Source organism: Jatropha curcas, chromosome 2 (assembly GCF_041381405.1).
Source record: "Jatropha curcas cultivar XTBG-Jc1 chromosome 2, XTBG_Jcur_1.0, whole genome shotgun sequence".
Lineage (NCBI taxonomy): Eukaryota > Viridiplantae > Streptophyta > Magnoliopsida > Malpighiales > Euphorbiaceae > Jatropha > Jatropha curcas.
Genome location: NC_143152.1, coordinates 8,536,569 through 8,551,161, shown reverse-complemented (window position 1 = coordinate 8,551,161; position 14,593 = coordinate 8,536,569). Strand labels below are relative to the sequence as shown.

At 29.7% G+C, this 14,593-nt stretch overlaps 1 protein-coding gene across 1 annotated transcript; it reads left to right on the top strand.

Moving 5' to 3' along the window:
- The first annotated feature begins 8,022 nt into the window (after positions 1-8,022).
- On the top strand, positions 8,023-10,587 carry LOC105629477 (GDSL esterase/lipase At5g03610). The gene is made up of 5 exons (XM_012211080.4): positions 8,023-8,182; positions 8,291-8,488; positions 9,421-9,695; positions 9,790-10,117; positions 10,215-10,587. The coding sequence occupies exons 1-5, from the start codon at positions 8,125-8,127 to the stop codon at positions 10,418-10,420; spliced, it is 1,065 nt and encodes a 354-aa protein (XP_012066470.1). The 5' UTR covers positions 8,023-8,124; the 3' UTR covers positions 10,421-10,587.
- Positions 10,588-14,593: the final 4,006 nt, after the last annotated feature.

The window sequence follows — 14,593 nt, the reverse complement described above, 5'->3', positions numbered from 1 at the left end:
ATAGCTACATATTTATCATCAATGGCAGTAAGGAACTGGTATAGTCTCTGTTCTCCAATAAATTTATTGAATTTGATGATGTCTTTTGGATCCTTCATAGGATTTGGTTGTTTTCGGTCTATACTCATCCACATGCTTTGTAGTTTGTTCCAAAGATTTTCTAGAGTTTCCTGACCTTGCCGGATTGTGCTTGCTTTTCGGTGTAGATCATATGTTTGAAGAGAATCTACACCACTTCCATATGTTATTGCTAACCCATTCCACAGGGATTTGGCTATTGGATATTGTGCAACATTGTTGATTAAGTTGGATTCGATGTTCTGAATAATCCACATAAAAACATTCTAATCCAATTATTCCCATCTCTCAAATGTTGGATCAGAAGTTTCTAGTGGCATTCCGATGAGATGATGTGCTCTTCCTCTCCCACCAATTACCATCTGCATGAGACGTGCCGATAACGGATAATTATCACCTTTGAGTTTGAATCCAATTGACAGATTGCCAGAATTAGATTCAATGGCTTGTTGATTACCCAGTCCATTTCGTAGAAGACTGGCTAACTGGAGGATTTAATCATCAGGTGGTGTCTGATTTCCTGTGTAATTTGAGGTTTCTGATTTTTCTGACATTGTTCTTGGTTTTTTTTTTTTTTCAGGTTAAGGAATTGGGGTTTGGAAATCGGTTGTGGCTTTTACAGGTAAAGGGTAGATGATGAGCACTAAGTTATTGGTCCCAGATCATAACACTGCCCTGATACCATGTTTGCTAAGAAGAATCAAGAAGAATATTATTTTTCATATATGAATTCTGTATACATCATAGTCTAATATAGTAAAAGGCATATCTAATTATGGTAACAAATAAACTAATTATGATGAAAGATATTGTTGCTGATTTAGTTGCTGATTTTCTTCCTAAATATATGTGATGTTATTCTGCTAATAATTTTATATTAAGGAAAGCAGTCACGATTTTTTTTATCTTTGTTTTTGGCTTTATAAAATAACATAAATTATTTAGCTATAAACAATTTGATATATTATTTCACAGTCATTGCTTTGTTAGTTCAGGAAAAAGATACAACTATATTTCACATCACTTTATAGGCGAGAAAACAAAGATTAACCATTGATTTTTATAGGCCGAATAGAAAACCACTTTACATAGCCATGTCCTATCTAAACTTATGAATTTATTTTGTTTTTAGACTAAACTATATAGTGCCACAAAGTACACTTTTTCTTGGCCAACAATTATTTGGCAACTATATGTATTTGAATCATTAATTTACGTTATTGTAACCATAATATTTTTTTTAAATTTGTTAATCCAATATATAGCATCAAAGTTTATTACACGGGTTTCCTTCTAAAAAGAAGTTTATTATATGGGTTTTTTTCATTCTCGTATTTCTCAGTACATATATTTTATTGTAAGTATTTTGTGCTATATATGTCATTCCATTGTTGATTTTTAATTTCATGATTTGAGTTTATATGGGCAAGCATTATTTATCATGAATATAAAGTAATAGAATATATTTGAATGCAATAGATTTTGGAGACTTAATTGAGAATCTAATTGAAATAGTTCCAAAGGAAATAATTCTCTTCTATTGAATATTTGATAATTAAATATTTGTTTGTTCTTTAGAATGATTTAAAAAGAAAGGTAAAATTACTAAAGTCTCATCATGAATGGATGTATTTATTGATGCAAAGCTTCTAAAACTATAAGTGATTATAATTTTGTAGTATTAAGGTTATTATTTTATTATTATAATTGTTGTTATATATTGATATATATTATTCATATGGTATTTTATTATTGTTACATATTAGTATATATTTTTCATATGCTACAAATTTTGAGAATTGATTTATTTTAAATACAATTAAAATATTCTTGATATTTGGAGTTATATTATCCCTTGATCCAGAATTGCCAATGATATTTATAACTTGAATATGCTCTTGAAATAACAATATCGAGAGAGAAGATTTTAATATAAATTTTGGATTTATTTCATATTTTTTTATCATTGAGCAAAATAAAGAGATCTTAATAAAGATCACGAGGCCGCCCAACTGGATTTTGCTCCATTCCCTGAAGTGAATGAAATAACATATATATGGATGTAGCGATGTCTATCCAACTAGATTTGATGCATTCTCTGAAGTGAATGTAATAATATATTATATTGGGTGTGAATAATGACAAATGTATATTTGTCATTGAGAATATTAATAAGATTACATTTAAAGTAATGATCTTAGCAATTATTGTGGTCACATAATTCAGACTAAATTTTACCACTAGAAGTGGACAAATAATATGACATATATGAATATTGATTATGTACTTGTTGTACACCAAAAATATTGAAAGGTAAATTTGGCTTTGGTAGTAAAAAAAATATTTAAAGACTCTAGAAGAGCAAATATTATTACTTAAAGGAATGAATTTTATGCATAATGTATTATTGCAAAGATATTTATTAAAATGTATATCATATGAAGATAATGATTGAAATAAATATGGTTGTAAATCGGAAGTTTACAAATTCAAGTACTTTATTATTTGGCATGATCAGTAGGACCATCCCGATCAATGATGATGCTAAAAAGAAAAAATTTAATCATTATATAGATATTTATTGAAGAATCAGAAGTTTCTTTAAATCCAATGAATTTTTCATACTTGGTTTGTTCTCAAAGTAAATTAATTATTGAGCGATCACCAAGAGTTTAAATTGAAGTGTTTGTGTTTTTTGCAATATATAAAGGAAAATTATTGATCACTTTATTTGGACATATGATAGGTGTATCCAAAAGATAGTTACATGATTATTAACTTACAACCTGAAGTTTGTAAATATTATTGTTAGCTTGCAATCTGAAGTTTGCAAGATTATTTGTGCAAATAATTTGATTAAGCACATAATTTCTAGATTATACTATCAAGAAAATTTATCTTAAGAACGATGATGAATTTAAACATCAGACCTTTAATGATTATAGTATGTGTCGATTGAAATAATTATAGGGCAACCAATTATTGCTTTTATTATGCTCAAAAATGATTTAGTAGAATTATTTTTTAAATGGTTGCAATTAATTTTAAGGCAATTATTATGAAAACAGAGCTCTCTATTTTTGTAGAGCAGCATACTATTATATGTGGTAGCACTTACTCGTATTAGGTCAATAAGTTATTATAAGTTATCCCATTTATAATTGATTTTAGATCAGGAACCAAATATTACCCATCCATGGATTTTTGAATGTCCGGCATATATTTTATTTGTTCCACCACAACGCACTAAGATGAGTCCTCAAAAGAGGTTAGAAAATAAGTCGGGTATGAATTTATATCTATCTATCTAGAACTTTCAAAATAATGAAGTTATTTATGGCCAAATTTGCTAATTGTTATGGATCCTGACATTTGGGGGAGAAAATAAGTAGCTAGAAGAATAATTGATTGGAAAAGATTTATCATTATTATATCTTGATCCTTATACAAGCAATTTTAAAAGTTTAAAAGATAATTCATTTGCGAAATATTGCAAATTAGTTGCTAGATATATTTATTGATCCAAAAGGAGATAACTAAATCTCATATACTAGTTGTAAATACTCCTATTAGAATTAAAGTCTTTGAAGGACAAACTGCCTATGCTAATGAGTCAAAGGAACGCTTGAAGCGTAGTAGACCAATCAATTCCAAGGATAAAAATCCTAGAAAAAGAAAAGGAATAAATATTCAAGATAGTCAAGCTTTAGAAAAGCATATTGTGGAAGAAATTTCTAGACATGACTAATAAATTTTCCAAAGAAATTCAAGTACCTGAAATCAATAAAGATTATAAGATGTCTACAAATTATATCATGTCAAGAAAAATATAAAACCAATATAAAATAAATGTCGATGATATAATATAGCGCTTGAAATTGTGAAAAAAATGAGGATCTTGAGTACTGTCTATTAGAGAATATAGAGATAAAATTGATTAGCAAAATAGAACGACGCATGCGGCATTTGATTTACTTAAAAAATAAACTTTGAATTTTAATATGGGCATCAAGATATGTCAAGCCAATAGAATACAAATATGAATCTGTGGGAAATTGAAATGGGATCATAAAATATAAAGCAAACTTGTTGCACAAGTTTTTTGCAAAGAACTAGCATTGATTATAGGGATAAATACCTTTATATGGTGGATGCAATTATAACTTGATATTTGACTACTATGTCAATTTATGAAAATTTTAAATGCGTCTAATGAATTAATGGCTGCCTATTTATATACTGACTTGATGTAGATATTTCTATGAAAATCCCTGAAGGATTTTAGTTGCTTGAAGCATAACGTTAAATTCTCGAGAAATTTATTCAACTAATATTATAGAGTTCTATATGGATTGGTGGATAATGATATCAATGAAATATTGAAAAATGCTCGAAGCTAGCAAATTAATCCCCGAGAAATATATTTAAGATTTCAATATGGAATAAAGAAATCTCAATACATACAGTATAATTGCCTTAATGATATTTATGGCTGAGAAAATATTATATTATATTATAATTATATTGTACTTATTGTTAAGATATTTGAGAACTAGTCAGCTCTCAGTGATCACATACACTTGTTCAAATGCTGTAAATATTTTCTGTTTTTGTAATTTGTTATTTCCTTGATTCCTGCTAGTCCTGTGATTTGTTTTTGAATATAATCTTCCTAATTTGTAGCTGCTGTAATCCTTTGTAATTGACTATTTAATAGTCACGATACTTCGTGGAAAAAGCATTAATCAAACATAAAAAAAAAAAGATTCTTTCTCCATTCTGAATTTACATGGTATCAGAGCACCATGGTTGATTCATCAAACCAAATTTCTTCTAATCCCACTAATGCACAGCATTCGTTCTCAGTCAAATTAAAATCATCAAACTACCTATCATGGAAAACGCAGTTTCAACCTCTTCTCAACTATCATAATCTCAACCATCTTATTGATGGCTCTTCCCCACCCTCAAAAATAATTAAATCTCCATCCAACCCAGCTATTGATATTCCTAATCCGGAATACACAACTTGGTTCAAACAAGATCAACTCTTACACTCTTGGCTTCACTCCTCTCTTTCTGAAGAAGTCTTCCCATATATTGTTGGGTTAAGTTCCCCTCAGGATGTCTGGCAAGCTTTAGCAAAAGCCTTTGGTTCTGTCTCTCAAAACCGACAACTTCAAATTCACATTGAGCTACAAGAGCTCAAGAAAAATGACCTATCTATTTCTACCTATCTCCAACGTGCCAAGGCACTTAAAGATGAGTTACATGCTGCTGGCCGACCCCTTTCAACAGCTGAATTCAATGCCATCATCTATAGAAATATTGGCCTTGAGTATCATAATATCATTACTGCATTGAATCTTCGTCCCCATTCCATTCCATGAGCTTCATGGACAGCATGTTGCTCATGAAATCCTTCTAAAAAGCTGTCATGAACCACCTCAAGCAAATATGGTGTCTCGCCAATTCAACAACAACTCCCTCCCACCTCTGCTCCCATTGCCAAATTCTAATTCCAATTGGCAAAAAAATTATAATTCCAAATCCAAAGGCCCTTGTCAAATATGTGGCTTAAGAAACCACACTGCAGACAAATGTCATCACCGTTATAAACGGCAATATCAAAAGTCCATTCAAAATCGAACCAGTCAACAACCAATGGCCAACTATTCATATAACTGCCCACCACCTGCATCATATCCGCCACCACCTTCTCCCTACTACCCCATGATCAAGTACTACCACAACCACCACCACCTTTAGCAAATTATTCCAACACCTCCTTGTCAGAAATTAATTGGCACCCTGACACTGCTGCTAATTACCAGGTCACCCCGGACATTCAATCATTAAGCACCCCTGCAGAGTATCAAGGTTCTAATAATCTTCATGTTGGAAATGGTGTTGGATTCCAATCTCACATACTGGTACAGTTACTATCCCTTCTCATGGTCCACTTCTCCTGAAAGATACTTTATGTGTTCCCAAAATTGTCAAAAAATTTTATCTGTACCAAAATTCACCACTGATAATTGTTGTTTTTTTGAATTTTGGCCTCACTGTTTCTTTGTTAAGGATCAGGTTACCAGGAGAATTCTTCTGCAGGGCCCAAGTGAAGATGGTATCTACTCCCTCAGATCACCTCTCAAATCTGCTCTCACAGCCATTGTCCCTTCGTTTTCTGATTGGCATTCTGCCTTGGGTCATCCTCATCGTAGGACTGTCTCCAAAATAATAAAAGACTTCAAATTACCTTGTTCTAGTTTTGATTTTACTCCTTGTTCTACTTGTAATTTAGGAAAATTATCTAGAATGCCTTTAGCTTCTGTTGAACATAAAAGCATGGCTCCTTTTCAAATAATCCACTCTGATGTCTGGGGTCCTGCACCTATTGTTTCTAGCCTAGGTCATAAGTATGTTCTTTTGTTTATCGATGATTTTTCTCGATTTACATGGTTATATTTGCTGAAAAATAAGAGTGATGTATAATATAAGCACAGGAAAAACAATTTTATCAGATTAGAAGATCGATTAGAACACAGAATTGTTTTTCAAAAGTAATTGTAAAAAATTCTTTTCACTTCAAATATTGAAAACGTTAAGAGTAGAGATGAATAGAAAATGGGGATAGAGAGTAAGTTTTGAGAGATAAGAAATCGTTCAATGAGAGAGTGCTTTTAAAACAAAAACTTTTACTTCACCAAATATTTAAGGCGTGAACGTTCCTTTATATAGGAAGCAAAGTAGCTGTTGCCTTTTGGAAAGAGATTGAAATCAGAATATCTTCTTTCCTTTATTTAGAAGATTTGAAAATCTTTGTTACCAAAAGTTATTTCATCCCTTTTTGGTAAGAAAATAAAACTCGATTTTCACTTTCCTTTAGAAAAGATTTTCGACAGCGCTTATTTTGGAAAGATATTTTTGCGGAAGGATATTCTTACTAAAACCAAAGAGATTCTCTTTCGTTTTTAAGGTAAGAAAATAATTTTAAATGCATTAGATCTTTCAAAATATATTTCCAAAAAGAGAGTGATTTGTATTACCAAAAACATTAGAGAAGAAATCTCTTTAGTTTTAGGAAAATAAATCTTTTTGATTTAAAGGAATATTTTCGAAAATAAATTATTTTGAAGAAAACTAATTTTCCGAAAAATATTTTTGAGAGAAAAAGATTTTTGTGCCCATATATGGATTTTCTCTCTATCCTACATAGTTTCCTAAATTCCTAGCTACTAGGTTCTTCGAAAACTTCACACTCAATGTAGGACTTGCCTTGTATGATTCCTTTCCATAGAAATTCTGCATAAAATAAAATTAGCACAAATAACATAATTTCAAATTTATTCGTTTTGTATTAATCATCAAAATCCGAGATTAAAAATTGACCCTTGAGCCAACAAAAAATAGACATCCAATGGGAGTACTATGAAATAAGTGAGTATCTCATATGGGCTAGAAGTCTGTATTTTTAATTATTGCGAGCTTTATCTTACTGATTTGTGTAAAACTCTATTAGGGTTCTACGTCGTGACTATATATATATATATGTGTGTGACTTTTCATTAATAATAAATACACTTGCGTGTTCTTTTCCTATTCTCTCTCTACTTATCTCCCTGTTTTCCTATTATTTTATAACAATAATAATATTTTTCAATTAAAAAATAATTAGTTGTTAACTAAAAATTGAAATTCTTATTTGAAAAAATAATTTAATTATCCATTCAAATAAAGGAGTGAATATTTGAAAATTTGATATTATAGATATTGATGATATCTATCTTAATTTGAAACATGAGATTTGATTTCAAAGGCAGTTAATATTCTAGAATAATAGCAGAATAAAAAAATATTGAAAATAATTTCAATATTTTTACCAAGTCCAAAACGTCCTACCCTTCCGATTTCCTAGCGTACTTTAAAACGCACACCGCATCTGACCTCACAACTATATATGAAAACAGTAAGCTCAACCCTTTCTCTTCACCTGTCACCATTTCCTCCCTCTCTCCACCGCTAAACACCACAAATTCCTCCCTTATGGCCACTGTTCAGACCTTACTCTTCTCCAGCTCTCTCCTTCTCCTTCTATTATCAGGTTTCTATAAGTACATTTAATTACAACTAATAATTAATTTCGATCATTTTATTTTCTTGGTTCTTAATTAATTTGATTCAAGAAAGTTTAAAATTTTGTTTGTGATAGTGATAGGAGGAGTGCATGGTGGTCTCGACTGCTTTAGCCCCAAGCCAAGAAAGCTCTTTGTTTTCGGAGATTCATACGTAGACACAGGCAACAACATGAAAGCCTTAGCAAGTTCTTGGCAAGAACCTTATGGCATCACCTACCCCGGAAAACCCACCGGCCGGTACTCCAATGGCCGCGTCTTTACTGATTTTTTGGGTGGGTCTCTCTCATTCTCTTTTTCAATAATCTGATTTAATTTTTTTTAAACTTTATTTATTTATTTTGTTTCGATAAATAATATATATATTTATATATATATATATATATATATATATAAAGATATAAGCAAGTAACAACTGGTGGGTTCCTCTTGTAAGCAGGCTTGCCCGACTTTTGATGATTACTACTGAGTCTTGCACTTTGCTTTTCTTGCAAAATCGTATATTATACGTTGAGGACCAACTTTCTTTTTCTTCTTCTTTCTTTTCTTTTTTTTTTTCAGTCTTTCTTTACAGTATTAATATTACTTCCTCACATGGCCTAAAGATTCTACATTTTTGTTAATTTATTAGTAATTGTAGCTAAGTTTCAGTGTTCTTTATTTCTTTTTTTTAATGGAATATTCTTTTGCTCTAAGCTACTTTTACCGCACAACACACACCACTTCATTCTTTGATTTTTCTTGGTTTTTGAAGCATAAGATAATGGAAGTTTCTTTTCAAAAATAAATAAATTAAAGATTGTAGAAGTTTCCTCACTTTTTTTAACATTAATTTGAGACATTAATTAATTAATTAATTAATAAAGCTTTCCTCCTAATCCCTAAGTCTTTCTCTATTAAATTTAATAGTAAAATAATGACTATAAAAAGTCTTTAGTGGTGATCTCTTTTTATAAAGTAACAATTCAACATGTTATAATCCACCAACTTTAGTGCTAAATGCTAATGCTTTCCTACGAAAGCATTTTTGAGATTTTAGTGCCTAAAGCCACTTGGAACAATCAACAGCTCACACAAGCACCTTTACTCTTTCTTGATAAGCAAAATTATTGTTATTATTATTATTATTTCATCAAAAACTATCAAATAAAATATATATTTATTGAAATTAAAGCAATCCTAATAAATAATTTTTTTGCATGTGCAGCTAGGTTTCTTGGGATAAGATCACCAATTCCATTCAAGTTCAGAAAATATGCTATGGATAGATTGATATTTGGAGCTAATTTTGCATATGGAGGCACAGGAGTATTTGATACAGTGTTCCCAGAACCAAACATGACTACCCAAATTGATTTTTTCCAGCAATTGATCAACGAAAAAATTTACTCCCAAAGAGATCTAAACAACTCTTTAGCCATTTTGTCTCTTGCAGGCAATGATTACTCTACTTACCTTATCGACCATGGTGGAAATACTGATGTAAGATACATATATATATAATATGCATAACCCAGTGTTATTTTGATGCGTGGTATTAGAGAATAAATTATTAATTAATTGATGTGATCAATAGGGTATTATGGATTTCATTAACAAAGTGGTGGATCAGCTTGCTCTGAACATGAAGAGAATCTATGAACTGGGAGTTAGGAGAGTTGCCGTGAACGAGTTAGCCCCCTTAGGTTGTCTTCCTCAAAGCACCATGGACGGCTCCTTCAAAGAGTGCGACGAAACCCGAAATGGACTTGTCAGCTACCACAACATGGTGTTGGAGACTCTTGTGGCTAAGTTGAACAATGAAACAAATGCTAAGTTAAATCAGACAGCGAATCGTGACGCTTTTGTCACTCTTGATCTTTATGTTGCTTTCAAGAATGTGTTGAATGGAGAGCAGCCTGCAGGTAACCACAATTTCTTATTATTATTATTATTATAACTATCTATTTTGTGTCGGTTCGGCACTCTGTATCCCTTAAATGAAACCGGTTTGATCCTCAGGAACTACAAAGTTTGCAACTCCATTGATACCATGTTGCAAGGGTACGAACAGTACTTATTCTTGTGGTGATGTAGTAGACGGGAAAAAGATGTATACAATTTGTGATAACCCTGATGCTGCTTTCTTCTGGGACTATGTGCACCCTACACAAGAAGGATGGAGAACTTTGTACATGGCTATGCAATCAGATCTTCATAAACTTTGATTAGACAACCACAATATTAGAAGAAGAATTTTTATTTTTATTTTTTTTCTAGTTAATCTGTGAATGTTAGTGCATTTTGCATTTCTTTCATTCTTAATTCGTTTTTGTAATTTCCTTTTTATGTTAGCATAATAAATTGATCTTATTTCGTGGTTTAAAGAATTAAATTTATTTTTCTTTTTACTTAATTGTTATTTCTGAAATATTGGTAATATTTAATTTCTCTTATAGTACTTAAAAGCAATGTTTAAATTACAATTTAAACCTCCTAATTGTATAAGAAATGAAACCTTTGAATCTGGGCTGAAGTTCATTACTGAAGCTTCAATTATATTGGTAGCAGAGGATTTGGGCTTCGAGGTCCATTATGTTATGGACATACAATCGTTTCTAACCCCACTTACTACTGACATTCAGTACTTCTCAAACAGTTTGAAGTCTTAAAATTACTGGATCTAACATGTTAGAATTTGGGTTAACTTGGACTAATGAAAGGCCCATCTCTTACTTTTCCTCACCATATGAAAAGTAAAATTATTTATTTATATCTTTTTTCTCTCTCTTTTGTGAAATGTGAAATAAAGTTTTTTTAAAATGTTAAAAATTTATTAGACTACTGATTCAGTGGTCAAATATTTAATTTAATATTTATAATTATAGCGTAAGTTATTTTTTTCCTAACTAGATAATGAAAAGGTTACAATAAATATCCTTGCATCCAGGGGCGGAGCTCCCTTAGCGCCGTGGCCCCAAACAATTTTTTTTTTTTAAAATTTTCTTATGAAAATGATTTTAATCTTTCAAAATATACAAAAATTACACTTGGCTCCTTAAAAGTTTTAAAAAAATTTTATTTAACCCTTTAAAATAATTATCCTAACTCCACCCCTGCTAGCATCATGCATGCAAACAAAGAGTGGTTTGTGATGATGTTAAAATTTTCATAATAATAATAATAATAATAATATTAATAATAAAATAATTTTGGATGAAAGAAAAATTTTAAAGAGTTGTTACATAATGAATTTTATAAACATATGGAGTTTATCTTTAAAAAAAAAATTTAATACTCTAATTAAGGAAGCTACCATAAAAAAAAAAAAAAGAATATTTACATTATTATATAGAGAGTTTTTGTTTTTTTTTTTTAAATAATAATAAAAAAAAAAGTTTGGTAGGTCCTGTGCTCTCCCAATCCCCTCCTGGGATGGGGATTGGCCCCTGAGCAAGGGAGCATGGCCTCATGTGAGATACAGATCAAAAAACAAGCAAGGGTTGTCTCTTGTTGAACTGTGAGGAAGTAGGCACCACAAAAAACTGTTGAGCACGATCTTGCTTCACTAGAAAGTCCCAAGAAAGTGTCATTGTAAGAAAGCAACTCTTGTTCCATGTTGCATCATTCCATACGTAATTTGTATCTATCTATCTATATATATTCTTTTAATTTCTCATAAATAATATATACTGTTAAACAAGGATTACTCTGATTTTGAAGATATTTCAAGTTGTCAAAATCTCTAGCTAGGAGAATCACGTGCACGCCTCAAGAACCATACAGAGACTAATATATAATTAGCTGGTATTTGATATCCAAATTCCAATTAATAGTACTTATTTTTCGTCAAAAATTTTTAAATTATTATTAACAAATGGAATAAAGGGCAATTTGGTCCCTTAATTTATTTTGTGGGATAAAAAGGTCAGATTTGAAATTTATGCCAATTAAGTCTCTAAACTTATTTTAAATGATTAAAAAAAAGATCATATTTAACATTTTAGATCAATTTAATCCTTAAACTTGTTTTAAAATTTTTGCAAATTAATAAATTGATTCAATTTAGCAGTGATTACTTTTCTCCACTCTTGTTTTGTGCTAAAAATGCCATATCAAATTTTTTCGATACTTTTGAATTGAAGTTTAAATTCATAAAAGAGTCATTTTTGTAACATAGTAAATTTATAAAACATGTAGTCTAACCTTAATCTGATTAACATGAAAAATATATGGATTTCATGTTAATTTTAAAATATTTAAATTAATATATATTTATGAACTCAAAATTATTTGTCAATGAAAATAAGTTTTTTTTTTACGGCTTAACTAATCCAAAATATTAACCCTACCTTTTTAATCATTTTAAATAAGTTTAGGATGTAAATTGACCCAAAATTTTAAATATGATCTTTTTAATCATTTTAAGCAAATTGAGGGGTTAAATTAGCCGAAAAGGTTAAATCTGACCTTTTTATCCCGCTAATCAAATTCAAATGCTATATTCACCTTTATTCCTTAACAAATTTATATCATCCATTTTACTTTTTTAATCATTAAAAAAAGTAATTTATATCAACCGTGATTTGGTTGATTTTGTTGTTTTTTTTTTTTTTTTTCACATTGGTTGATTTTGTTATTAATAAAGAGAGAGAGAGATGTCACTAATAACATTATACCAATTTATTCCCTTTATCCATAAATAAGTGACTTTTAAAAAATAATAAATTTTGTCTCATTTTTACCCCTTGCAAATGGTCAACAACAATTGCTATAATTCCTAAAAATAACTCACTTTATTTACTGTTACTATTTTTGTTACCAAAATCTCTCCGCATTTTTTTGAATATTGGAAAGAGGATTCGAATTTGGGTTTACGACCAGGTGTTTTATATATACTTACCGCTAAAATATGTTTGGTATGCAAAATCTCTATGAATTTAATTAATAAAAAAATCAAATTTGAGGTTTAAATATTCTAAATAAAAATAATATAATTAATTTACTTAATAATTTATTAAAGAAAAAAAATATATAAATATGACAATTATCATTGAATGGAATGAGTATAATAGTGCTAACGGTATTGACATGATGTAATTTATTTTGGTTGATTAGACTTCTAAAGGAATAACAAAGAAAATTAGTATAATCCATACTGATACTGCCCACGACTTTTCTTTTTTTATATTTTTAGTTCACATCGAAAATCGTTCAGTTGTCAACTTAAATGGCATGTGTTATTAATTAACTCAAATTAATTCCAATTCTTTATTTAGTTCATTCCCTTTTTTTTTTTTCTGGTAAATCATTTAATTCATATTCTTTCCTACCAATCAAACTAAACAGAAGAATTTCTCGAAGTGATAGTCCTAATGAAAAATAATACTACATGTGAATTGTCCTAAAAATTTAGTAGTATCATTTATTTTAAAAAATAATTTGGAATTCCCTTTTGGGCATGCATATATTGCACATGTGAAGAATTAATCTCTCTATGTTAAATTTTTGGCTTCTTAATCAACTTTGCTTGCCAGTAAATTGTAATGCAAAATAAATAGTGGAAGGACGGGTAAGTTGAAATAATATTACGACCTATACAATAAATATAGTTATCCCCTAAATTTACCAAATTGGTAACAACACTTTTGGTCTAGATAACTCAAACTCGAGACCTTTCACTCCATATAGAAGTGAGAAGACCAACCAAACCACACTTAATTTGCAATTTATTTTTTTCTTTTTGGACTGTAAATTAAGGACAAAAATATATTCAAAATTAAACTGTAAATATAGATAAATAGTTTCCAAATTAGCCCCAAGTTCCTTAAAAACCCAACACCATACCTCACCAATAAAAAATAAAAAATAGAAAATAGAATTTGAATATTGGTGTGACTCATGAGAGTATTATTTCAGTTGATTTATACATTTAATGATTGATTTACACCCAACAGATGTAAGATAAAAAGTTTTTTCTTCTCTTGCCATTATGTGAAGAAAAGTTTTTACCACGGTTAAGAATAAGCATAGATTTTAGATACCCAGCCAATGAGGGAAAAGTATCTTACGAAGTACACCAAGACATAGTCTAGTGGTAAAATATATATACGATTTGACAATAGATTCAAGTTGGAGTTCTCTTTCTCTAATTCTTAAATAATAATAATAATAATAATATTGCAGAAATATGTTCTTTTATCTAAATGTAAACTTTTTTTAGAAGAAATCAAACTAGAAAAATATTTTTTTCATCTAAATGTAAACTTTTTTTAGAAGAAATCAAACTAGAAAAATATTTTTTTATCTAAATGTAAACCTTTTTTAGGAAACTATATAGAGACATAGGATATAAATCAATATGTTTCTATATTTTTGTATATGAAGTCTAATAATAAACC

Bases quoted from the DNA above. Each gene is read 5' to 3' on its own strand.
- LOC105629477 (XM_012211080.4), top strand. From the start codon at position 8,125: ATGGCCACTGTTCAGACCTTACTCTTCTCCAGCTCTCTCCTTCTCCTT. The intron at 8,489-9,420 runs GTGGGTCTCTCT...TTGCATGTGCAG, and splicing joins CGTCTTTACTGATTTTTTGG to CTAGGTTTCTTGGGATAAGA. The intron at 10,118-10,214 runs GTAACCACAATT...TTTGATCCTCAG, and splicing joins GAATGGAGAGCAGCCTGCAG to GAACTACAAAGTTTGCAACT.